The sequence below is a fragment of the Vipera berus genome, assembly GCF_964194415.1.
Source record: "Vipera berus genome assembly, chromosome: 3".
NCBI lineage: Eukaryota > Metazoa > Chordata > Lepidosauria > Squamata > Viperidae > Vipera > Vipera berus.
The window spans coordinates 52,982,116-53,009,556 of NC_138204.1; the positions used below are offsets into that span (position 1 = coordinate 52,982,116).

At 39.5% G+C, this 27,441-nt stretch overlaps 1 protein-coding gene across 2 annotated transcripts in view; it reads left to right on the forward strand.

Annotated features, from left to right (window-relative positions):
• Positions 1–71: 71 nt before the first annotated feature.
• The window catches only part of ELAPOR1 (endosome-lysosome associated apoptosis and autophagy regulator 1), a 78,807-nt gene continuing 51,437 nt past the window's right edge, over positions 72–27,441 (forward strand). For both annotated transcript variants that reach the window (XR_014025832.1, XM_081322888.1), the window contains exon 1: positions 72–309. Coding sequence is in view for 1 of the 2 variants with exons in the window: in XM_081322888.1 (XP_081179014.1) it covers positions 145–309 (165 nt within the window). In the remaining variant the exon portion in view is untranslated. The remainder of the gene's footprint in view (positions 310–27,441) is intronic.

The window sequence follows — 27,441 nt, forward strand, 5'->3', positions numbered from 1 at the left end:
AGGTGTGGGCGGTCCGAGGGGGCGGGGCGGGCTGCTGCATCCTTTTCTGCCCCAGAACGCGGCTACCGTCCCACCTGAGTCGGTGACTGCCTGCCCGAGGCGCAGCGCGACTACCGGCTCCTCGCTGTTTTCTCCTGCGCCACGATGGCTGGGGCTGGCAGGCTTCATCCTGCTGGAGGGAGAACCAGAGGCTGCTGCCACCCTGTTGGGATCGGGTGGAGGCGCCTGCCGTTCCTTCTGCTCTGTCTGTTGTTGCTGCTTTGGGCGGGCGCCGCTTCCCAGGGGGAGAATCTCCACGCCTGCAAAGAGGTACCCGCGGGGGGGGGGACAGGGGGAACATCTTACTCTTTCTGCGTGGGGAAAAGCGGGGAGGGGGGGCATCTGTGACCAGGTCGGAAGAGTGGAATCAGGAGATCCTTCCTTAAAATAATTGGCGAAATATCGTGGTGTGAGTCCTGGGTTTCCCCCCCCCCCCGCCAAAAAAAAAGCACTCTCCTATCAAAGTAGAGAAAAAGCCACTCTAGCTGCGCCTGGTTTCTTTCACTTAGGTCTGAATGAGCGAAAGCAAAATCTTTGACAGATTTTGATTGAGATGGGCATTGGCAAACATAAACATCTGGCTTCCCCACCCCCCCCCCACCCCCACCCCTGCAATATTTCGGGCTACTAAGAAATAAGGATTAGGATCAACTTCTATTTAATGGGCTAACGAACGGTCTGCGTGTGTAAAATGTGGAAGTAAACTAACTTCATACCACTTCAGAATGAGCAAAAGGAGAAGAGAAGACTTCAGAATGAGCAAAATTTTGGACAGCAATGAATCAGCAGAGGGGCTGAGTTTTGTTCAATCATTGCCCTCTGAATTTTGTACTCATTACCTGTGAGACCTCTGTTATCCCCATAGAAATGGACAGGTGTTGATGCTTTCTAAAGACCCATTCTACCTTAAACGTAGCCGAAATAAGGTGTAGCATATTCAGTGCTTTTTTTGTAAAAGAAAAAGGTGCCGGAACTCGCACATGTCATACAACCCGCTTTGCCTACCCTACAAGGTTCCATCCAAAAAAGGTGCCGGAACTCCGTTCTGAGCGTTCTATGAGAAAAAAAGCCCTGAGCATATTTATTGTGACATGGGCTTTTGCTTAAAGATGTGTTAGCCTTTAAGATGCAGCTGTGTTCCCTTGTTTAACAGTCTCTTTGGCCTAAGCAAATGTTCTAAAAGCAGCAGTGATACCTGCCTTGGCTTAAAGCAAAGGTAATAGCTGGAATACAACTTGCAAAGCAGAAGAGAGAGTCTGTCTTTAAACTGCTGTTTAACTTTCTAGTGCATGAATATTTGTTTGGTTGGATCCCACACCCACTAGGTGCTGTCTGCAATTTACCTTGGGAAATTGACCAAATGTTTGCCTATTTTTTCTCTTCAGGTTACGTGGCAGGTTGTCAGTGAGTCAGACAGTACTAACTTCCTAGTAGGTTAATATAGCATTACCTTAATGTCTTTTGAGCTTGTTTTTGTTTCCTTTTAAAGGATATAAAGTATGGAAATGAAACTAAATACAGTGAAATAAAATGGGGTAAAAGAATTATAGTAAAAAAGCAACCAGGCGCATGAGAGTTAATACCCTTATATTTGCTTTTGTTATACAGACGATTGTTGCATTCCAGAGGCTGAAATGGGTGAGGCAAGTGACACTTCTTGCCATATGGTTCACTTTTTAAAAGTGCTTTGGAAATGCCACTTTCCTGAATTTATTGAAATACAGTATTTTTTCCTATTGCACTTTTGTGAGTAGCTTCTTAGATTTTTCCCCCAGTTCATTACACTGAAAATTGTACCGCTTTAAAAGTTAGTGCTATTGCCATAAAGGACTTTCTGCCCATATCAAGCTGAATTTGGTAACTTGTCAACCTGGTGCTCTGCTGTTTTGGAACTTCAGTTTCCATAATCCCCAGCCAACATGCTAACAGCTATGCCAGGTGAGAAATGTAGTCCTACCATATCTAAAGAGTAGCTAGTTGAGGAAAGCTTACAGTGAGTTCTTATACTGTATGCATATATGCATCTATTAAATGTACAGCTTGCTTCTTATTACTGCTTATGCAGTAACCATTTCTTTGTTTTCTGTATTTATTGCCAATATAGTAATTCAAAATAAACAAATTGCAAACTTATAAAAAATGACTTCTTAAATCCTGATCATTTTTAAAATCAACACAAGAATGGAATATAACCAGAGAGCATCAATTAAATTTTCAGCAGGCTATATTATCGTTATGATTGTGAATGCTACAATTCCAACTCTGTTGAAAACATGAGTGTAGTGGATAAAATAAAGAGCTGAGTAAGTAAACTGTTAAGTTTTTATAAAGACCATACAGATTTTCCTGAAGACTCACTAGGAGGATATGAAAAAGTTATAATACTAGTTTTTTCCTCAAAGACATATTGTTTCTGAATCAAAGATATGAATGCATGCATTCGGATATGGGGCCAACACATGGATGAATTCTTTGTGCCTTTTATAAATATGTTTTGCAAATATATATGACTATGAGGCCTGGATGTGAATTAATTACAGGAGCTATACAGTCAATCTTTAACAATACTGTAAGCTGAAGATAGAGGAATATCCATGGGCAGAAGGGCAGGGGTAAAAAAATCAAGATGGCAACTGAGATCACTTGAAGACCTCCTGCGTTTATCTGTGTTACATGATATATACGTGTGTGTATATATATATGTTTGGGGGCCTAGCAAGGTAATCTAAATAGTTAACATTTGAAACATATCTTCCCTTGCAGAAAGCTAACAGAGCGAGAGAGACCTTGTGGCTTAAGAGGCAAAATAACACTGCCTAATATGCAATCAGCCCAGGTTCGAATCTCAGAAGGGTATAGCTGACTGATGAAGACTAAAGAGTCAGAAATGCATTTCAGTTTCCCTTTAATTCTTTGTTAGTAATTTACACACACACACACACACACACACACACACACACACACATATATATATATATATGAGAGAGAGAGAGAAAAGGCAGGTCTTTTGTTGTGTTATGGTCATCATCTTGACTTTTTGACCCCCTGAAGACTCTTCTGGTTAGATTTTCATTTGTTAGTTTATAGTGGTGAGCAGAGCAAAAAGATTACTTTGAAATGGCTCTAGACAAAATAATTCCCAATGGCCCAGAGGAGATACATAGTATGCTTTTCTTATCATGTAAGCTAAGAGATTAATGTAAATCCTAGGATAATGTGGAATAATTTCAGAATGATCAACTATGTCTTTTTGATGGAAAAGTATTCAGAAGACACTTTTCTCTGCACTCTCATGATTGCATAAAAATAAGCATTTGGTTTGACCACAGCATCAAAAAATGGTTACCATTGCAATTGTCCAAGAGTTTATTTCCAGATAACTGCTGCTTACTGCAGAAACTTAATTTCCTCAGAAACAAGTTCTAATTAAATATTAGATTTATTCCAAATCGTGCAAAAATATAATGTGACTCCTGTTGAAGGTGAGTCACTTGAAAGATTAGTAGAACTTGTTTCAAAGAGAATATGCTTTGGCTCATGGCCAGATGGCTCTGTGATCAACTTGGCAATTACATTATGTACTTGGTTTTCATTTGATAAAAAGATTTTTTATTTTATTAATTACTTCCTTTTTAACTGGTCAAATAAGATGATTAAAATTAAATACCAAATAGTAGACTCTGATTTTTTTTAAAGACCTGCGCAGGTTTTGATCCACCCAGATAATGCTACCATTAGGTACTAGGAGTTGCCAGGTTTTAATAACTTTCACAATTTGGGGAGTTTAGGATAGAAAAAAAAAAGGTTTCTTATAGCCTAGATGGGAGCATTACAGCACTTAGTGATCTGTAACTCTGCCTTGTGCAGTAAACCCAGATGAAAATAATTGGTTCTCATTACTTACCTATGCATAGCTTTTATGAGTCATATATAAATCTCTCATCTACTTCAAGCCTGAAATGGAAATGATATAGTTGCATTTAGTGTGCTGGGCTACTGAGAAAAGGAAAGTAATAATAAATGCATTTAAGGACAACACACATGTCATTTAAGGATTTCAAGTTATCGGCAAGATTAGTTCTGCCTGACAAAATTCCAGCAATCAATTACAAAAAGCAACACTGCTTGGATCCGCACATATACTACATGGATACATTATGACAGCCTAGGTTCTTGGGAAGAACTCAATGTGGATGAATGCCAACACTAGTTAAAGAAGTGGCAACTGTGATTTTACATTTTGTATAAATAATAATAGATCACAAAATAGGCAAATAAAAAATGACACTAAAGCACTCTGGGACTTTAGAATTCCAACAGACAAGACCTGGAGAAAATCACAATAAACCAGCAAATAGAATTAGAATGACCCTTTTCAAAAGAGAACAAAGATAGTATCACTAGCGTCTTGGATCCAATCCCAAAACATCTGGAGCATCATTTGAAGACCATCCTCATTGACAAAATCACCATCAATCAATTGCAAAAGGCAGCTTTACTTGGAATAGCTTACATCCTGTGACGGTATCTTTAACATCATCAAATATCAATATCTTTCTATTCCAGGTCCTTAGGAAGGACTTGATAGGAGGATAAAAATGCCAAAACCAATCTAAACATCTGACTGATTGTGCAACCTATCTATCATAATAGATTATTTGGATTTGTGGATTATGCTACAATCAGTAGACGGCATGAGAGCTGGAATGTATGTGATATGTCACAACCCAAATAAGGATAATTGAACACATTTAAAACATTTTGAAGTAAAAATTAGAAGGGATTTAACAAATTATGAGCCCTGTTGGTCACTTTTATTAACACGTTTGTACTTATACTGTAGGCTAGATGAGTGAAAGCTAAGGCAGTTTATTGAACATTTAGAGTAGGGGGTCTTCAAACTTGACCCTTTTTATGACTTGTGGACTTCAACTCCCAGAATTCGTGCTCAGGAATTCTGGGAGTTGAAGTCCACAAGTCATAAAAGGGCCAAGTTTGAAGACCCCTGATTTAGAGAATCTAGGTTGCATTAATTTCTATCTTGCTCTTTACTCTTGAAGGTTTCCGGAGTAAGTCAATCCCTGTAGCCAGATTTACAACCTACAAAGATAAGACACGGAAGGAAAAGTTGACAGGGTGGACCAAAAAAAACCCAAGGATCACAGTCACCAGTTATTAATGTTTAATGGTTCTTCTAATAATTATGAAGGAACTGAGGCCCTCAGGCAAGGTTCAGAATAGATGATGTTGTTGTTGCTGACAAGTCAGAGAGAGGGGAGGCCCCAGAGGAACTGGTTGCAATCTCAGCAAGTGGAGATGTCACTTCTTTGCTGTCTTCTGTATCCTTCAGCTTTTCTAGGAAAAAAATGATAGAAATGATGAAAAATAATAGTAAATTAACGAATAGAAATAGACATGTCTGGATTCTTCAAAATGTCCATAAATAAAACAGAGCAACTGTACTACAAAGCTTACTTTCCAAAACATTCAAGGATTAATTTCCCTTTTTTCTGCATTAAAGTCTTTTTAAAAATATTGATTTTGTTTGTTTTTTTCAGTAGGTTGTAGCAGTCTACCTAAGCATCCTTCTCTCTGGAAATGACTTTATAATCCCTAACAGATACATATAAGATAAACGTACACTGTTCTATTAATAAAGCATTAGGATATATTTAGTACCCTAATAATCTCATGATTTTTATTTTTCTTATTGATATTTATTGATATGTTTTTCCTTTTAGTTTTTGGAATCTATTATTTTGATCAAATAAGCTAAATGTGTTATTTGGCATTATTAGTTGCAATATACATCCATTCCCAATAAATGGATGACTTTTATGGGGGGTGAGTCTTTACCCCCCGTGGATAGGGCGCGCAACTTGGGAGTCCTCCTAGATTCGCGGCTTACCTTAGAAGATCATATAGTTGCCGTGACTAGGGGGGCTTTCGCTCAGGTTCGCCTGGTGCGTCAGTTGCGGCCCTATCTAGACCGGGAGGCCTTGTGTACGGTCACTCATGCGCTCGTGACCTCTCGTCTTGACTACTGCAATGCTCTCTACATGGGGCTTCCCTTGAAGACCACTCGGAGGCTCCAACTGGTACAGAATGCGGCCGCGAGAGTTGTCTTGGGAGTTTCCCGGTACTCCCATGTTACACCTTTGCTCCGCGAGCTGCATTGGTTACCAGTTGTCTTCCGGGTGAGGTTCAAGGTCTTAGTGATGGTTTTCAAGTCCTTACATGGCATGGGTCCGGAATACCTCGGGGACCACCTGCTGCCGGCGTCAACTCCCCTCCGCCCTGTGCGTTCCCACAGAGAGGGCCTCCTCAGGGTGCCTCCGGTCAGAGAATGCCGGCTGGTGGCCCCCAGGGGGAGGGCCTTCTCTGTGGGCGCCCCGGCTCTGTGGAATCAACTGCCGGTTGAGCTCCGGATGGCACCGGATCTCCGCTCCTTCCGGCGCGGGTTAAAGACCCACCTATTTGAACAAGCTGGCCTGGCCTGATGGGGAGTTAATTTAGGGTTTTAAATATTTGTATATTTTATTGTTTTATTTTGGGCATTAATTTAATTCTATTTTAACTTTTGTATTTTTGTATTTTTTATTATATGCCCTGTTCACCGCCCTGAGTCCTTCGGGAGAAGGGCGGTATAAAAATTTAATAAAACTAAACTAAACTAAACTTGGAGGTTAATTTTCTCTCGCTTTTAAGAAAAACGTAATGTTTTGGGACTGTGAACATCTTTGGAAAGTTGAAACAATGTCTTTTTGCAAAATGGCTGCTATGTTAGGGTAGCTAGTTTACACACACACACACACACACACCTTATTTGCTAGGTGGTGTGAAATTGTTTCCACAACTTTCTCTAGTCAACAAGCTCTCTTTTTTCAGGTTTCCTCTTTTTAAAGCAAAGTATCGAGTGACAGCACCTCTACCTTTTAAATTTTCTAAGAATACCTACTGTACCTACATGGCTTACGAAGGGCTGAAAAGTATTTCTTGAAAAATACATATATGATGGTTGCGTGATGTATGATGGGGATGTGATGGCTCAGCGGTTAAAGATGCTGAGCTTGTCAGCTTGAAAGCTGACAGTCCGGGTTCGAGGCCTACTGTATGATGGGGAGAGCTCCCGTTACTTGTCCCAACTCCTGGTCATCTAGCAGTTCGAAAGTATGCAAATGGGAGTCGATAAATAGGTACCACTTTGGGTGGGAAGGTAACAAAGTTCCGTGCACCTTGGCATATAGTCATATGGCCACATGACCACAGAAATGTCTTTGGACAACGCTGACCCAATCAGCTAAGAAACAGAGATGAGCACTACCCCCTAGAGTCAGACACAACTGACTTTACCTTTATGATGATTCTACTTTGCTTTATGGTATTTTAACCTTCCTTTTTATAAATAATTAAAATATACACAAACACCTCCTTTTTTAAAATTGGTCATAAACATGTAATGCTAAGTCTTAATATGCAATTGTTGAGTTTTGGCTTAGTGTGTTGAGTGAATGAACTCTATGACTTAGAATTATATTCATACCAGGCCATTATGACTTGTGCAAAGAATTAGGATTAGAAAAAAAAATCTTGCTTTGGCATTATATGTGAATGCTGTTATTGTATGAACTAATTCTGGTTGTTATCAATCTCACTTCAAATTCTTGATTCACATGTCATCATCTGCAAGACTGTAGCACGTTCAGGGATCTGCAGCCATAATGGATTTTATTAATCCTACTCCATTCATTGCTTTACCACTATCTGTATTCTCCAGCTTCCTCTTGTTTCATTAATGGTGCTGAGCGTTTCTTTTTTTAGAAACATATTTTCTCTGACTATTTTTTTATTGGCTGCTTATCCTATGACATCTTGGCTCTTTCAGCAAAAAGGTGTCTTCTGAGTAAATTGTCATTTTACTTCCCTTGTATAATTTGTTATTGAATTAGAAGCGTTAGAAAATAAATAAGGGCAATTTATCTTCAAGGTGATTCATTTCCTTTTCAAGTCTATAGCATAAGTTTGTAAGTGACTATATTTTTCTGCCTTTATATAATTTCAGTATTGTGTTTTTTTGTGATAATGGATGCTAATCTGAATCATTTAATGTTGATAAGCCATTATCTAGGAATATTTCTGTGTGTCAGTTTTGACTAAGTAGCTTCCCAGCACAACTGGTTTGCCTTTACCAAGATTAAAATACATAAATTTAAAATCATTGAAAGCAAACTTCCTTAACCTATCGCTTTTAACAATGAAACTGAATGATGTCATTTGCACGACACTAAAAGCCGTTCTTTTGAATTGAAATTGTGTGTTCTACGCTTCTCTGGCATTTTCATAAAGAAGAGATCAGAAGTATTTTCCCCCCTTAATAACTGCAATTTCCTATTCTCAGTTTGGGAAAGACAGTAGTCCTGATTGTGAAAGAGAACAGAATTATTAACCACAATCTTTTATAAATTATCATTGGGGAACTAGTTTCTTCTACATGCCAGGAAGAGAGAAAAGTTCTTATATCACACCTGCAGTTGATCCAACATATGGCTTTTAAAAATAGTTTACATTGACATCAGTGGTAGCTAGGGGGTAACATTTTAAAAAAATGGTATTATTGTTGGGAAATAAATCCTAGCTAAATTAACCATAACTTGATCTGAATTTTGCATAGTCACTGTTAATTTCAAATGGTTGCTACAAATTTGTTTTGTTACACTTTATTTTGGCCTTGTCCAAATCCAGCCCTTGAGTCAAACTGTAATTAAGACAAATGTTTTGGTACATATGGTTTATTATAGGCTATACATGTCATGCAAGCCTTGACCAATGGCTTAGTTAGGTTTAAGTGATTATTGGTCTTCCAAAAATGGAACAGTGCAAAAGGAACTAAAAGTAGATCCATTCCTGCCTTTGAGTCTTTAATACTAATACTTTATCTCTGACATATATTTCTGATGTTTCCTATGAAGATGTAGTGGTATAGTGGTGCTGATCCTGTTGGACAAATGTTTTAGGAATTTTTTATAAAAAAATAAACCCAATCTGAAAACAAATGTTAGCTAGTATAAAAGTTATAAGCATACTGATGGAAAAAGAGGGGATTGATACGTCATGTCTGATTGCTGCTCTCAATTGGTGTTGCCCTTAACCATCCTAAACACTGTCACAATGTTAAGTATAGTGTGAAAAAAATTTTCTGGAGTTCTAAAATATGGCAAGCTTTAGAGCAGACATGTCAAACACAAGGCCCGGGGGCCGGATCCGGCCCGCGAAGTGGTTTCATGTGGCCCACGAAGCCATCCTGGAAACAGTGAGGGAACGGCCCCCACTGCCTTGGCCCTGGCCCAGAGACCCTCCTTCTGCCAGAGACCCTCAGATCTGTCCCACTCCTGCCCAGGCCCCAATAGGCACCCTTGATGCGAACGATGTAGAGCTGGCCACACCCACCCAGTAGGCCATACGCACTCTAGCCACGCCCACCCAGTAGGCCACGCCCACCCTGGCCATACCCACCCGGCCCCTTGAGGGCAACCGCAATGCTGATGTGGCCCTCAATGAAATTGAGTTTGACACCCCTGCTTTAGAGCATGGTCTATAAACTGGTTAAATTCATGTTATATAATTAATAATAATAATAAACCAATATATGAATCAGGTCTTTCTCAGACTACAGGACATTAAACCAGCCATCATGAGTTAGAGGTATGTAGAAATCAGCCCATTATAATTTGTTCAAACCATGGTTAAAATAATTCTGGTTTATGTGGAATACACTTGAAGTTTCTAATCTTGTCACAGTGCTGGAAAAGAAGCAGCAGCAGGCAAGATACATACCTGATTGATTACAGCAGATCTCTCCCTACTTACCTGTAGGCCCAAATAGCCTGCTGGCATGTACAAGTAGTCCTCAACTTACAACAGTTCATTTAATGACCGTTCAAAGTTACAACAGCACTGACAAAAGTGACTTATGATTATTTTTCACACTTATGATCATTGTAGCGTCCTTGAGGTCATGTGATTTACATTCAGATGCTTGACAACTGGTTCATATTTATGACAGTTGCAGTGTCCTGGGGTCATGTGACCCCCTTTTGCAACCTTCTGACAAGCAAAGTCAATGGGGAAAGCCAGATTCACTTAACAACCTGTAACTAACTTAACAACTGCAGTGATTCACTTAACAAATGTGGCAAGAAAAGTTGTAAGAGGAATCAAACAATTAGTGTTAAAATTATTCTTATTGTAATCATGCCTCTTTTTCATTTTCATGAAAATATAAAAATAAATAATACTTTCCCTCTAAAAAATTAGTGAACAAAGCATGCCATATCCATAATGATACCCATGAAAAAGCAATATGACAAGAAATGACAAAGGAAATATATCTAATGACAGTGAAGGTTCCTTATTTTTTATTCTTTAAATGTCTGGCTGGTTGAGAAAAAGCTGAATAGCAATTTATGAGCAAAACTGGAAAAACCAGAAGCATCAGTCTGTGACTTACAAAGAGATCCAGTTGTTTCCACACCATCACTAAGCTTAGCAAAGACACAAAAGCCCCTTTTAATCCATAAATATTCTCTAAGAGATTTAAATATTGGGCACTGGAGTCTGAAGTTACTTTTTAATAAAGAACTTTACCAGATATACTTGATAAAGGTTGCCTCAACAAGACTTGTCTTTTCATCAGGATATTGTCCAATGTTAAAGTTCAGAGGGGAGAGGTGAAGCTTCCTACTCTCTTTGGCATTTGAAACATTAAAAATGAAAGGATATAGACCAAGGAAGAGTTTAGTCTGATACTTCAAGTTGTTTATGAGAGTTGGAATAGCCAATTCTGAGAACCTGGGCAAGTGGAGCCAGTTCAGATTATAAGCTTGCTATCATGCTAGCTGAGATTGAAGTTGGTTGCAGAAATCTGATTTTCAGTGGTAATGAAAGGTGCCAGAACTACGGTACGTGGGGAACCAGAATATTGCCAAGTTGAATGAATGAATAGAAGGATAGTATCAATGCTTTTAACAAAACGTTCCAATTCAGTTTCAGAAGTGCGTGCTCTGCTATATAGGAGAAGTGATTGCAGACTTTTCTTTTTTTTAATAAAAGGCTTGCCTACCTTATTAGATTAAATCATTAAGATATAATACACTAATAAGTAATAGTTTGAAATAATTTGGGGAAACAAACCGTATACATTGTCATTAGCAAAAAGCTAATGTACTAGTAAAAGCTAAAGGTTTCCCTGTCCAGTTGTGTCTGACTTTAGAGCATTTGCTCATCTTAGTTTCTTAGCCGAGAGAGCCAGCATTGTCCAAAGACATTTTTTGTGGTCATGCGTCCAGCATGGCTATACGCCAAAGGCATATAGAACGCAGTTATCTTCCCACCAAAGTGGTACCTATTGTTCTACTTGCATTTGCATGCTTTTGAAGTGCTAGGTGGACAGGAGCTCATCCCATGCGCAGTGCTCAGATCTCAAACCCAGGCTGTCAGCTTTCCAGCTTCCAAGTTCAGCTTCTTTAACTGCTGATCCATCGCGCCTCCTTTGGTATTAGTATCAGATACAAAATCTGCTAAAAACACCAGAGAGAGAAATAAGATTCTGGGCTGGTCCCAGTACTTGATTCCAGGCCCTGGCAAGCTAGCAGATTCAAGGTACCAGAGAAGTATATACAGATAAGAACTACTTGTTCCTACTCTGTTGTGTTTTTTTTAACAACTTGTTCCTCACAGATAAATATCATGGACTATGAGATTAGCGAATTATTTATCTAGCCCACTTAGTAGCATTCTCTGTTTTAAGGCATTCTAATATTGCCTTAGTATCAACTTTGGCCCAAATTAACCTTTTATTTTGGGTCACCTCTACCTTTTTGGTGAGCCATCTGTCAGCCATGTTATATGGTCTTAAATCTGAGCGGCCTCGCAATGTCACACTTACAGGCTGATGGTCGCTATTGTCGCTAAGGTGTACTGTGACCTCTGAGAAGAGGTCAGCCTTATCTCTAGACACACAAAAGAGATCCAGTACACTACTTGAATTGGCTGAGTGGTATGTATAAGGGTATGTATAATTCTTGTCCTTACCTCCCAAAATTTGGAGATTACCCTTAAAAATTAAGGAGACTAGGAGCAGGCCAGCGGCATTACTTTTACAATCTCTCGAGAGCCACTGAGGATGGTTATCAAAGATCTCCCCTGGGATTCCCTTCTTCTGGGCAAGCTTGTACAGAGAGGGACCCAGTCTAGCATTCATATCTAATAATACCACTATGGACTGAGGGTACAGTATAAATATATCTTCTAGGATAACTTCCAAGCCCATCCAATATTCAGAATTATAGTGCTGGGATGTGCTTGGAGGAATGTACACATTTACCAATATTAACTCAAACTGGTCATATTCAAATTTGACAGCTAGAAAGTATCCAGCCAGCTATGTTCCAGGTCATCAACTGTATGGGATTCTCAGAGGCAAAGTGGTCTGGCTTGGTTGATTGGCTAGATGGTAAAAATGCCAGATGTCAACTTGACATTGGAGCTGGGTCAATATCATCTAAGCTTCCCATATAAACACAGTTGTTGTGAGGTTCGATATTTCTCCTCATGGATTGCAGAACTTGTTGTTGCTCCTCTATATGTCAGTGGCCAGTGTGCCTCTGCTCTCGCTCCAAGAATGATTTTTTTCCCAATGGGCAGGTACTCTGGCTTAAGTCCATAAATGTAGATTTATGTCCATTTGGGGGGGGGGGGCATAGCTGAGGGTTCATCTTGTGGAAAGATGTTGTGGGAACTTCTAAATCAAATGAGGATGGAAGCTGGATTATATCCTTAGTGTTTGTCAGCTTAGGGGGCACTGTGTGATGAAGCCCTTTGTCTTTCAGTTGTTTCTCAGAGGCTGGGTCAGTCAGTGCAGTTACCCCACTCTCAGCCTGTGTGACAGCACCTTTTTTACTGTTGAGATAAAGGCAGATTGTTGATTAAATATCTTGTCACAAGGTTGTGTGGTTAGTGGAGACAAATTAAATAGAGGCTTTGCTGTAGATTGAGTTGTTGTCAGTGCCTCTTTTAGGTCATCCAATCTTTGAATGATGTTGACATGCTCAGGTTCTGGCAATGCACTGAATAAGTCAATCAACATTTCCTCTGGCACATCCTCAGCAGTTCCTGCAGCTGTGGGTAACACAGTTCGTATATTGCTTCTTTGCTTTCTCAGGGTCAGTTCAGTTGCAGCAGCCTCAGGCTTAGTAGTGTGAGGGCTGTTGCAGCCTAGATTTAAAGCGACAGTTCCCTCTTGGTGACGCTGTTTCAGGAGTGGGCACACTTTTTCTGAGCAAAAGACCCTTATTGGAAATATTGAGAAGATGCTCAGAAAGGGCTTCATTCTGAAGAGCATGGAGGGAATTGTGGGCTGCTTGAACGATAGGAGAATTCTCATACATTGTGTTCTTGCTGGCAGCCACTCTGCATGTAGTAGATCTATCAGAGTGAATTCACAGTGGAGCAGCTGGCTCAGGGACAGCCTAATAGCTTCTCTATTGCTCCAACGCCCTCTATTTACTCTCTTGTCATAAATTTGCAAAGTAACCTGGTTAGTTTGCAGACTGTAGTTATATTGGTCATCTCTTAGGCCTTTGCCTGATTGAGTGTTTTCTCTGTGGGTGTTCAAATTTTTGGGAGGAAAACAAGGTCCTTCTCTAGTTTCATTTTCTGAGTTAGCCATCCCATGTCTGTCCATGGTTCTCCTCCCAAGTCCTTCTACAGTATTTGGGTGGCTCCTAACAAACGTTGCAAAAGATTCTTTCAGGCAGTCGACCTTATTTATGACAATTGACAAAAGATCATATATTGAGTTTACAGTTTGAGCTGTAAGCAAACATTGTCTAGAGAGGAAGTCTGTCACATTTTCCCCCTTCAAATTTGCTGCATCTCCCTCCTGTGCAAAAAAGGCTGTTGCCGGGTTCCAAGGAGGGGAGCCACCCTCCGAGAGGGAGGAGGACAGCTCCACACGCTGTCTGCTCTCCAGTTCAGTTTGTAAGTCCCATTCCAATGAGTCACATAAATTAAATTTATCTGATAAGGTGCCTGCGAATGAGTTACTTACTGGAGCAGACTGTCTGTTTGCAATATAATCTTCCATTTTCTGCTGCTTCAAAGGCTTGGATATACTTTCTGCTGCAGAGTGCTGTCTCTTCCTTCTTTTCCCCATTCAAGTTTGTTAAAACAGGTTTAAAAATAAGTTTAAAACTATGGTTTAAAAGGTTAAAATGGGTTAAAAATGGGTTTAAAAAGTTAAAAAGGGGTAGGTTAAAATACAATATTAAAAGAGGTTAAAAAGTTAAAATAAAATAAAATAAAATAAAATAAAATAAAACTTTTACTTTTGGAGGAGCTCTTTACAGCCTTTGCTACCTCTCCACCATCTTGGCTCCCCTTTCTCTCAGTAATGTGGTTTGCTTTAGTGACCATTTTGCTGGTGTATGTAATATGTATGTATGTGCCAGATAAAGATCAATTCTGACAAGTGGCAGCAACAAATACTGTATGAATCTTTTGTTAGGAATAGCAATTTATATACAGGATTCCCATGATTATCAAAAGAGGCACAGATTTCTGTGATTGCTTGAATTGAAGTAAAAATGAGTTCATTTATAATTTATTCATTTTATTAAATATATATCCTAATGTGTTAAACATGTTAAAATGTCTTATAATAATTGAAAATACAAATAAAAAGCATAAAATGATTTTTTTTGTTTTTATGGTTCTTATTGTACCATGGTTTTATTGTTATGAGTGGCCACACAATCTTTTATTTGTTTTTTTGTATATTGTTTTCTGTTACACAACTCACCATCATTGTAAAGCTTCCCTATCTGAAAGCCCAATAAGAAAATGCACTTAGGATTGAAGGAGGCATAGGAAGGCAGGGGAGCTGCCAACTGCTGGATGAATGATGAGGGAATGAAACAGAAGATTTTTCATGCAGAAATCCTGGTCAGCTTACAATTATATAAATACAAGTTACCATACTCTTTTCATTTGAAATAAATTTCAAAAAAAAATTCTCATTAAATTGAAGGAAACTGGCAGAAAAATGGAAATGTTTTTTTTGCATGGAATTGTACATTTTAAATATTCTCTATAACCTAATTTTAAGAGATGTGAATAAAACTGGCACTTTGTCCTGATTTAGAGTGCTGGATTGTGTGATGACAGTCCCGTTTTTTTTTACCACCAACAAATTGCAGCTCAACATATTATATACAAAGTATCCTGGATTTGATAGAAAATGTTGAATTTTGCTCCAGGATTAAACAAAACAATTAAACAAAATTGGCATCTTGTTAGGAACACTGTTTCCCAAACTAACAGCAACAGTAATAATTAGTTACACAGTGAACTAAGAAAAACTCTACATCCGTTAAACAAGTACAATTTATGAGGCTGCAATGGGGTATTTCATTCCTCATTATTAAGCATGAGTAAGAATTAGGTCTTTTAAAAACTTGGTACTGCTGGCACGCCAAGTGAATGATAATGCGGCTACTTTGAGTACTAGCTTCTCCTCCAAATAGATTAGTTCTGCTGAATGATTGTGAATGTCATGTTGATCTTCCACTCAACTTCTAGCTAGATGGGTAACTTGAGATGTATGGCTTGATTTTCTGATTGGACAAATGCTTGAAACCATTTGGACTTCAACTGGAATTTTTGGAATGTCATTTGTAAGAGAATTCAGAAACTCCTTATTCTCCAGTTTAACAGGTGTGAGAACTTTGTACCTTTGTTCCCATGACTGCAGTGAAGATTGATTTGATTTTTCTAGTATAATTTAAAAATGTGTGCCAAGAAAATTGCTTGAATTGTGCTGGTCTGTGACCATAATAAAGACTGAATTGAATTACTTGGAATATTTGAATATTGCTTGGCCTGCATGACTTTTTTCAGGGAAAGACTAGCTTGCCAGGAACAGATATTGAAGTTGGTGGAGCCAGGATTAAATTTGATTGAATTGAATTGAATTAATAATAAACACGTTAAATACAATTGATCCTGTTACTCCTCATTTATTAAATTATTTCCCTTAGTATCTGACTAAAATGACTTTAGTCATTTAAAAGACTTTGAGGACTAAAATAACTGATTAAAATTGTGCATAAACTATATCTGAGAATTTGACTTCAGAATCCTACTTGGATAGGTTATTTATTTATGATGTAATGTTTTATTCAGGCCCCACCTTTACATTTGTGACCATAATTTCAAACACCAAATTACCTTCTGGACATGAGCATCATAGCTGGAGAAAGAGAAGCAGGGAGATTTAGGGTTGATAAGCCCATGGAGTATCTAGGTACTGGGGAACAGTTTTTCCATCTTTGAAGGTGTTTATCTGAAAGAATATTTGTATTCTCTGGAGAAATACAGAGGATGATTGTATATTTTTCAAACGCATGACATCTACAGTGTTCTGTCACTTGAAAATGAATTTTCTTTTGAAGACTGAAAGTTACTCAACTGAAATAAAATGTTCCGAAAGAAATTGCATATAGATGCATCCTTCTGCAGTATGGAGATCTAAATATTCTAAGAAAGATCAAGAACTTCAAAAATCAACCCTATCAAATAGACAGTATAAAATAACTGCTGACATTTTTTTTCCTTTTCTGCCTATTTAAATGCTGTACAGCAAAACTTCAAAGGGTTTTATTTTCAACTGCTATTTTGAAGCAGCTAGTGTTTTACATATAATTTTTCATCAGCCTAAAAGCAAAAGTATTTCTACACACTAGTTTGATAACTAGTTTGCAGGGGATGAACTTAAAAAGGTCTCTTATTTGTTTAATGAAATGTAAGTGCAGTTAAAAAAATTTGGTTGTGTAAGAAAGCTAAATGCAGGGGTGTTTGCAGAGTGTGGTCAGAAATACATATTTCACCTCCTAAGATATTTGTGCATGTATGCCTTCATTTACATATGATGGTTTAACTTTAAATGGCTATTGTACAGTATATGCAGTGAGACAAACTGAGTGAAAATTATTTTTTTTTAAAAAAGCCTGACATTTCAAGAATGTTAATGTTCTTCCTGGAGTGTTGTTGTTTTGCCTTTGATACATGATAAACCCACAATACAGTTTGCTACTCTGCTTGTTACACAAATAATAAAATTTAATGCTGAAAAAGTACAGTACCCCCAAAGAAGAGCTGCTTTTGAAGGCTGACATACTTGCCACATACAACTACACAAGTCAATAATTTCAGAGATGTTAACAGCTGTTATGGAATAGCAGTGCCGTGTATACTTGCCCACATCTCATTTGTACAGGTAGTCCTCGTCTTATGTCCATAATTGAGCCCAACATTTCTGTTGCTTAAGGGAACATTTGTTAAGTGAATTTGCCCCATTTTATGATCTTTCTTGCAACAGTTGATAAGTGAATCACTGCAGTCATTAAATTAATAACACAGTTGTTAAGTAATCTGGTTTCCCCATTGACTTAGCTTATAAGAAGGTTGCAAAAGGTGACACATGACCCTGGAACACAGGAACTGTAATAAGTGTGAGTCAGTTGCCAAACATCTGCATTTTGAGCACATGTCCATGGGGAATGCTGCAATAGTCGTAAGTGTGAAAAAAGGGTCATAAGTCATTTTTTTCAATGCAGTTGTGACTTTCAATGATCTCAAAGTGAACTGTTGTTAGTCGAGGACCACCTGTACTTTGTATAACTCTAAATAGGGGGTTGGGCTATTGAGTCTCTGCCACTTCATGATGTGAAGAAGAAGCCGGCCATATAAGAAAGTAATGTCGGTGTCTCTCTCTTTTGTGGGTAGCTTTAAACAGGGGTAGCTATGGCTGTGAATTATACAAATTGGGCGGGGGTGGGTGGGGTGGAACTGAGAATACATAGAGTGTAATTGTTAATTGCCTATTTTGAAATTTATCTTACAGTTTGTGTTTGTGTGGTTTGCCAGTCTCAAAGTGGGAAAATGCACTGTCAGTTTTCAGTGGTCATTATCACTATCACATGGCACTGCAAAAGTTTAGCCAGGTTGGCCACCCTAGCCCTGGGTCTATAGCCTGACCTCCCCACACAGAAAACTTAAAAACAGTGTACAAATATTGATTTGATGCTTAGGTGTCATAAGATAGTGTAGACTCTGTGCAATCCTATAAATGGATCTTCTTCAAATGATCTGTCCATAGCTTGACCCTTTTGATCCTCCAATTGTTCCCTCATTTTTCCTTCCATCTTTCCCAACTTTATAAACCTCACAAGAGAACAATAATTGGAATCTATTGCTTCCTAAGAAAGTGAACACTATAATAATGACATTTTTAAGGTTGCAATATTTTTTCATGAAAGGAAATGAATGTCAGATAAGGAATAAAACTGAAACATTTTTGAAAAACCTGGGTTTTTTTTTGGGTTTTTTATGTTTTAAAAAAAAGCATTGGAAGAGTTGACAAAGCGCTGAAACAAAATATGAAAACATCCAGTGAAATGTGATGCTGATAAAATGACATGTGAAGAAAAGTGTCATTAAAATTAACCAAGAATTAATTGCAGTCATTCTCTTTTAAAAATAAGAAATAAGACTGACATATTAACCAAAAGCAGAATCAAAATACGAAATAGAAAATATTACATTTCCCCTCCTTACTTGACAGTTCTTTTTATTAAAAAATAGAGTTCCATGACACTTTAAAACAGACGATACTATGGAATAAGTGTTCGTAGAAGGCAAACGTTTTCTGTCTAAATACAGAAATATTTTTCATGATCCTAGACTTTTGAAGGCTGCTTACAAGTACAAAAAGAATACATATCAAAAATATAATACAGTATTACTTTTTTCCCAATATAGTGCTAGGTAATTGAATCCATTTGGAGCCCAAAAAGTATTTAACATCTGGAAGAACTGGCAGGTTCACGTCTGCCTCGGAGTTGCTTTACAAAATGAGTGCTTTTTTGACATTCTGTGCCCATGTGAGTGAGTGTGTGAACAAAGATACCCACGATAGATTCAAAATTCCTACTTCTCCAAAACAGCTGAGGATTTCTGCTTCAGGGCTTGCCAGCCCTCTGATGTTTGTGGTGGGCTAAGGAGTCTCCTTAAGATCTTGTTGAGATCTTTTTGATGCTTCAAAATAACTGGGACCCAAATGATCAAAACCGGTATTCTGAGAAATGCCCTGGCAGTTAGTATATCTGATAAAGGACTGGTGTAATATTATAATGGTAAAGGAAGGATGACCCAGTTATTCAGCACCCATGGTAACTTTGACAGCACAGTTGTTTTCAAAGGCAGTTCTATTTTAAATACATTTTAGTAATTCAATCTGAATAGAACTAGGGCATGCTGTAAAAAAGCAGTATGGAGTGGTATGTAAGTCTAAGTGCAATTGCTATTGCTGTTAGAACTGACCACCTATCTTTCTGGAAGTCTAAGTAGGCTTGATTTTTTTCTTTGTTTGTTTGTTTTTTATTTTATTTTATTTTTATTTTATTTTATTTTAATCCCATTTATATCCCGCCCTTCTCCGAAGACTCAGGGCGGCTTACAATCTAAGAAGCACAAATCAATGTGCTTAGCAATAGCCTTCATTCTTTGTATATGCCTGCTTATTAGGGCTTTCGCCCCCCCAAGCAGCATTTTTTACAAAGTCAGCTTATTGCCCCAAACAATATGGGTCCTCATTTTACCTACCTCAGAAGGATGGAAGGCTGAGTTTTGCAGGGGATGCTGCCTTTTTTTTATAATCCTCAAAAACTAGATTTTCATTACTCTTTAGGGAAACTAGCCTGCCATTTCATAAATTGTAAAGTAGTCCAACTTTCTTAATTATGCTTAGAATAGCTTACATAGCAGTGATTTTCAGCAACTAATATTCTCTTCTCCCCTTTCTGCATCAATCTTTTCTTAATGTTTCAAAACTTTTGGGTTTGCAAAAACTGAGAAATTTCCATAATCAGTTCTGGGATGCTCAACACAATTTCTTGTTAATGATTCTTTTTTAAAAAGCTACCTGCAGCACAGCTCTATTCTATAGGATCTTCCATAACCATGCATAGTGGACTATAAATTCCAGTTGTTTTCCCTATCAATGGATAAGTTTTCAATCTTAATGTCATAAACCTTATTAAAATTGTTTTATAATGTCATCTAGTTAGTTCCCCATTAAAGATAGATTATTTGTACACTTTGTCCCTACACAAAACTACCATTTTTAAGCAAATTCCTTAGTATATTTAGTTAATATTAAAATGTATAAGTATTCTTTCAATCCAAAATGCCACATTTGATTTCTCTAAGAAACTAAGACTACCATTATTAACTCTATGAGTAGTTACTGTTAAAATGGAGATTATTGGGTTACTCCAGACCAACAGCAGCACCCCTGTTTAGTTGGTGTGTTCCAGGCCCCAACAGTAAAGAAATGTCATATTTTAGGACCTCAGCAACTTTCCTTCTCTACCCTGTCTGACCTATGGACTAGTATCCCTGAACTGAATTCTGCAGAGCTTCAATCCTGTTGTCCTTCAAAAAAGCCATTAGAACTGGGTTTTTTTCAAACCTGAGACAGGGCATTTTGTGACTATGCATGGTGTATGTTGTTTTGTATTACAATATTGGTTTCCCAAGGAGGTGAGTGATATTTTCTTACTGCATGTTTTAAACTTTTTTTTTAAAAAAAAACCCTGTAAATTGCCTAGAGTTACCTTGGTGATTGAGAGGGTAATAAATTGAACAAGTAAATTAATTAGGCCCCCACTGAAAAACTGCCCCTGTAGTCTACATGTGGTCAATTGAGGACCTAGAGCCTTGGTGGAGCAGTGGGCTAATGCCTCCTTACGTAACACCAGCTGCCTGCAATTAGTGCAGGTTTGCATCCCACCAGGCTCAAGGTTGACTCACCCTTCCATCCTTCCGAGGTAGGTAAAATGAGGACCCAGATTGTTGGGGGCAATTAAGCTGACTTTGTAATAATGCCACTTGGTGTGTGTGTGAAAGCCCTAATAAGCAGGCATATACATACAATGAAGGCTACTGCTAAGCTTGTAAGCCGCCCTGAGTCTTCGGAGAAGGGCGGGATATAAATGGAATTAAAATAAAAAAAATAAAAAATAACCAAATCCCATTTTTTAGCTCTCAAAGCTCCCATAGTTACTGAAAATGGTGGTGTGTGTTCTTTTCATTTTGAGACAAAACACTCAAACCTATTCTAAAGCAATAGGTTTAACTCAGGGGTGTCAAACTCACTGTGTCACGTGACGTGTCGCAACGTATCACAACTTTTTTCCCATTGCTGGAGCTGGGGTGGACGCAGCTTCTGTGTGATGCATCCAGCCAGTGGGCCGGCAGTTTGAGACCCCTGGTTTAATTTAAATATTTTTTTAAAAAATTCCATTTGTTAGTACTAAACTAAACTTTAGTGTTAACCTTTAAAGTGTTAAACCGCAACACTTTAAAATTCCACTCAAAAGCCAAGGCAAAAAAGTTTGGCTCACCTTATTTTGCATAATTTACTATTGTGGCCCATGCATTCCTAATAAAAAAATCTTAAGTATTATTTACAGTTCTCAAATGGTTCCTAATTCTGTTGTAGAAGTAGGTTGCTTCTGGTAATTCGGTGTAATGTGTTATCTGATGATCTAGTGGGGAAGAGAGATTATAGAAATATACGAAAGGTCATTGTGCTCTGCCTATTGGGACAATATTGACCTCTATCCCAACCTTCAGTTGGTTTTACTGCCTTACTAGGATATTTAAAAGCTCTGATCTCTTATTCTCTTTTCATTTTCTTAAGAGCTTGCAGGTTGAGATTTCTTAGATTCCAAAAGTACAGTGGTTGTGTGTTTAATGATTGCACAGATAAGGTCTTTCTACATCTGACTCTGTACAGGTAGGTTCCTTGTGCACATATTAAGTTGCAACTGTGAATGACAAATGGGAACAGAACTTATACCAGGTATTTAGTGAGGTTTGTACCACCATACAATATAATACAGGCTATAACCTCACAAGGTTGCTGTAGGAAAAATAGGAGGCAGAAGCAGTATTGGGTGTGTTTGTCATCTTCAGTTATTTATAAACAACAATAAAAGGGAGATAAAAAATAATTATAAGAACAAAAGTTATCCTTTTTCACTGTTACTGTTGTTTTTACAAAGCTCTAGCATGTCTTGGGCAGATAAAATAAGTCTTGAATATACTATCTATAAATTTGTATATTGATAAAAGGATTCCAAAATACTTAGGTTTCTGCACTTTAAAGGTCCAAACCATTCTCTTCCTTTTAAAGCAAGGGTGGTGGTGATATAGAATATTTAACTATTGCTTTAAATCCTCTTTATGTTTTGTCATATAGCTATGACCAATTTTCCTGCTGACTGTATTTGCCTTCAGTGTTAGCTTTAACTCCTGCATAAACATCCCTTCCTGGCCTCTATTGGGAAGGTATTGGTTTTCAAGGTGATTAACACTTTGCCCATGTAACAGCTGTTCTTCCATATGGATGTACACAGCAAGATCCAAGAAATAAGATTAAACCAAGTTAGAAAATATATTTGGAGAGCAAAGGTGCTGGCTTGATCAATCCTCATGAAATTCACATCTGGGGAAAATAATATTTACTTAGAGTTATCTTTTATTTATTGTTAATAAATAAACTATTATTTATTGTTTTAGCTCGGGCTTATATTTAATTCTCTTTTAACTTTTGTACTTGGTATTTTATATGTCCCCTGTTCACTGCCCTGAGTCCTTCGGGAGAAGGGCGGTATACAAATATAATAAACTATAAACTATAAACTATCTTTTGTTGTTATTGCTCTTTCACTTAAAGCTGCTTTGTGTGTTCAAAACAGACCTAGATTAATCTTTAAATTGGGAGGCCTGAGCTCCCCACTCTGCTAGCTTAGAAAGAAAGTGTTCTCTGAACAATATAGTTCTTTAGTGCTTTTATTTAACAAGAAATAAAAAGCTTGGTTTTTATTTTCTAAGAACTACGTGGACTATTGGAAACAGACAGGCATCTTGGGGAAAAATATCTTATCCTGGCCAGTCATCTCAAAGATCTCTCGAAGGAGGTTGGAGATGGATCAAGTACTAAGGGATGCTATGTACTATAGTTAAGATTACATAGATTGGCTATTCCTGCCTTACAATGTGTGGCCCATAGAATTTTTTTTAACAGAACTAGGTTCAGTCTGCAGTAAGGGCGGCTGCACAGGTGACAGATGCAGTCTTAGCATGCTTTCCATGGGGAGGCAATCGTGCATTCAGATGTTGACAATTGTTTTTCCTGAAGTCATTCATTGGCAGAGCTATGTTTGCTTTCTGTTGAATCAGAACTTAGACAACTTGACCTTATAACCATTATCGTATTTGAGCAAGGTAATTATTAAAACTTCCTGGATAGTGAAAGGTTTCAGTCCAATGTTAGGATTACATTAAAGTATAGAAGGAGACAAGGGACGCGGTGGCTCAGTGGGTTAGGACACTGAGCTTGTTGATCAGATGGTCGGCAGTTTGGCGGGTCGAATCCCAAGTGCCGCATAACAGAGTGAGCGCCTGTTACTCGTCCCAGTTTCTGCCAACCTAGCAGTTCAAAAGCACGTAAAAATGCAAGTAGAAAAATAGGGACCACTCCGATGGGAAGGTAACTGTTGTGTATGTAAATAGTTGCCAACTTGGGAATTTGCAGACTGCACCGTAGCTAGGTTTGAGCGGGAGATTCAGCTGCAATCATTGGCTGCGAATAGCAAGAAGCGGGAGAATAAACGCTTCTAATTGGTTACAGTTCAAACAGTTCCACTATAAAAGGTTGCAACACTTGACAGTTGCCAGTTGACAATTGTGTATTCAATAAACTCGTTCATTGCAAAAACCACTCTGAGTCCTCGTCTATCAGAACAAAACAATTGGCGACGAAGGTGGGATAGACAGAAGACCAGAGAATCGGAGAATTGTTGCGCAAAGGCGGCAAATTCGAAAACGAGTCACAGTCAACCAGCGGCCGCGGTGAAATAGAAAAATTCTCCGAATGGCGCAAATAGGGTCCCTGAAGGAATTCGACCCAAACTTCCCCGAGGATTGGGAAGAGTACATTGGTCAAGTGGAAGGGTTCCTGCTTGTGAACGGAATCACTGATGACAGGAAAAAGGCGGCAGCATTATTGACGATTTGCGGCACACCGGTCTACAGAATCGCTGTCGGACTGTGTCAACCGCAACCAGTCTCTAGCGTGCCTTATGCCGACCTTTTAGCCAAACTAAAGGTCCACTTTACACCTAGGAGATCTGAGCTCTTTTGGCGCCGCATCTTTGAGAAAAGGAACCAGAGACCGGGTGAATCCATTCAAAAATTTGTCGCTGCCGTCAGGGAAGCCGCAGTACGATGTAAATACGATAACTTAGAAATAAGAATTCGGGACCGAGTCGTACTGGGCTTGCGCGATGAGCAGCTACAAAACAGAATAATCGCCAAACCCACCGGCGATCTGCAGGAGGTGATAGACGAACTCTTAACGTACGAGTCTACCGGGTATCGCGACCCCCCCCCGCAGTAGCATGGCAGCGGCGTCCGAGATCAACCAAGAGGGCTATGTGGACTGTGGGGAGGTGGACCAGCAGTGGGAAGACGACATCGCCGAGGTCTCAAGACGATTCGGGAAATTGGCGCCAAGACCGCCCAGAAGTGAGGGGCCCGATCCTAACCGCCGACAACAACCCGCAACTCCGCAAAGACAAGCGACCGGGGCACAACGACCATGGAGGGACACCGCAACCAGACCGAGAGACAACGACAGCCAAAACCGGTGCGGCAGCTGCGGAGGCAACCATCCCCGTGCATCTTGCCGATTCCGAAATGCAAAGTGCAGGGCGTGTGGGAAGACTGGCCACATCCAGGCCATCTGTAGGAGCCGCGCTCGTGACAACCGCCTGCACGAAGTCGATGTGTGGCCCGAAGGTAAGGTAACCCCTTACTTTAGTGGCAAAGAGACCCCTAGACCCCGGGTTAAAATTCCAAATCTAGGGGAGGTGGCGCGCGTCAATCGCAGGTGGAAAGGGAAAAACAGCAATTTTCCAGAAGGAAAATTAAAAATCATAGTCCATCTGCAAGGGGTTCCTTGCAGAATGGAAATAGATTCAGGGGCTTCAGTGTCAATAATCTCCAGTGAAACCCTTGAAAGGATTGAACAATTAAGTGGAAGAAAAATTCCACTTAGTTCAACAAAAATTCAGTTAACAGACTTTCAAAAAAGCCCAATAAAAATAAAAGGGAAGGTTAGCCTTAGTGAAAAATTTAAGGGATTTAAGGGGGTCTTAGATTTAATAGTTACCGAAGGGCATAGGACTAGTCTAATTGGCCTTAACTGGTTCCCGGCCCTGGGCATTTGGGTCGGGGGAATAAATTCAGTAATTAAAAATAAGACCCTCGAATCAGTCTGCAATGAATTTGCAGACGTATTCGATGGGTCTCTCGGTAAATACAAGGGGCCCCCGATTAAATTTAACCTAGACCCTTCAGTGAAACCTATCAGGCTTAAGGCCCGAAGGGTGCCTTTCGCCCTGAAGGAAAAAATCGAGGCCGAGCTCGACAGGCTAGTAGGCCAAGGAGTCTTAGAACCTGTTGAGGGTGGCCTATGGGAAACGCCGATTGTCACACCCCTCAAACCTAATGGGGATGTGAGAATCTGCGCTGACTATAAGGCCACCCTGAACATTGGAATGAAAAAGCATGCTTACCCGGTCCCGACGGTGAAGCAGGTCCTCGCGACGATCCAGGACGGCGCCATGTTTGCCAAGTTAGACTTGGCGCATGCGTACTTACAATTGACTGTTTCTGAAGAGGCTGCAGAAGCACAGACGATTGTTACCCACAAGGGGGCGTTCTGGGTCCACAGACTGCAATTTGGTATTGCAGCTGCTCCAGGCATCTTCCAAGAAGTGATGGAGAGGACCTTAAAGGGCATACCTGGTGTATGCCCTTACTTTGATGATGTCCTGATAGCTGGAAAAGATGAGGAAATGTTAGTAGAGCGGCTGGAACAGGTACTGGGCAGATTTAGGGGGGCTGGATTGAAATTAAAAAAGGAAAAATGTTCCATTGGGGTTAAGTCCACTGATTTTTTGGGATTCAGGATAGACAAGAATGGAATCCATCCTACCCCTGACAAAATTAAGGCAATTAAATGGGCTCCTGAGCCAAGAAACAAGGCTGAACTACAAGCTTTCCTTGGCTTGGTAAACTTCTACCATACGTTTGTACCTCACAAGGCTGCCATTGCAGAACCCCTCCACAGACTCTTAGATAAGAAGGCCCCTTGGCAGTGGCAGAATAAACATAGAGTTAGTTTTCAAACGTTAAAAGACATTCTTTCCAGCCAATCAACTGTAACCCACTTTATAGAAAATAAACCTATTTACCTAGCGTGTGATGCTTCACCTTATGGTGTGGGGGCTGTGATCAGCCATTTAGACAACCAAGGGATACAAAGACCAATCGCATATTACTCCCGGACACTAACCAAAGCCGAGAGGAACTATGCGCAGATTGACAGGGAAGCATTGGCAATTGTGGCGGGAGTAAAGAAGTTCCATGACTACCTTTACGGTAGGAACTTTACCATACTGACTGACCACAAACCCCTGTTGGGACTGTTTACCACGGATAAACAGACTCCCCAAATCATGTCACCCCGAATGCTGAGGTGGTCCATTTTCCTCTCAGCATATTCATTTTCTCTCCAATACAGACCGGGCAAGGACATGGGACATGCTGACGCCCTGAGCAGGCTGCCCTTGAACATCACTGAGGATGACCCTGCCCCTGTGGGACAAATAATGTCTCTACAGGACATCCCTGACTGGCCTTTAACAGCTAAAGATATAGCTGTGGCAACAAACTCTGATCCAACTTTAAAGAGAATAATGGCCTGGGTTCTAAGTGGGTGGCCAAATGCAAATCCGGATGCCAAGTACATCCCATATTTCAGAAGGAAAGGTGAACTGTCAGTTCATTTGGGATGTTTACTGTGGGGAAATCGTGTGGTTATTCCTGAAATCCACAGGCCAGCCATTCTATTAGAATTACATGAAGGCCACCCAGGAATTGTACGCATGAAGGCGTTGGCTAGGAGTCACTTGTGGTGGCCAGGTCTGGACAACAATATTGAGGAATGCGTTGCCAATTGCCACCTGTGCCAACGCTCTAGGCCAGAACAACAACACATTCGTACGCATAAATGGGAGTTAGCTAGGAATCCTTGGTCCAGGATTCATATTGATTTTGCTGGACCATTCCAGGGGGTAACTTTTCTGGTGGTTGTTGACAGCTTCTCTAGATGGCTAGAGGTAGTACCAGTCAGCTCTACGACTTCGGGTA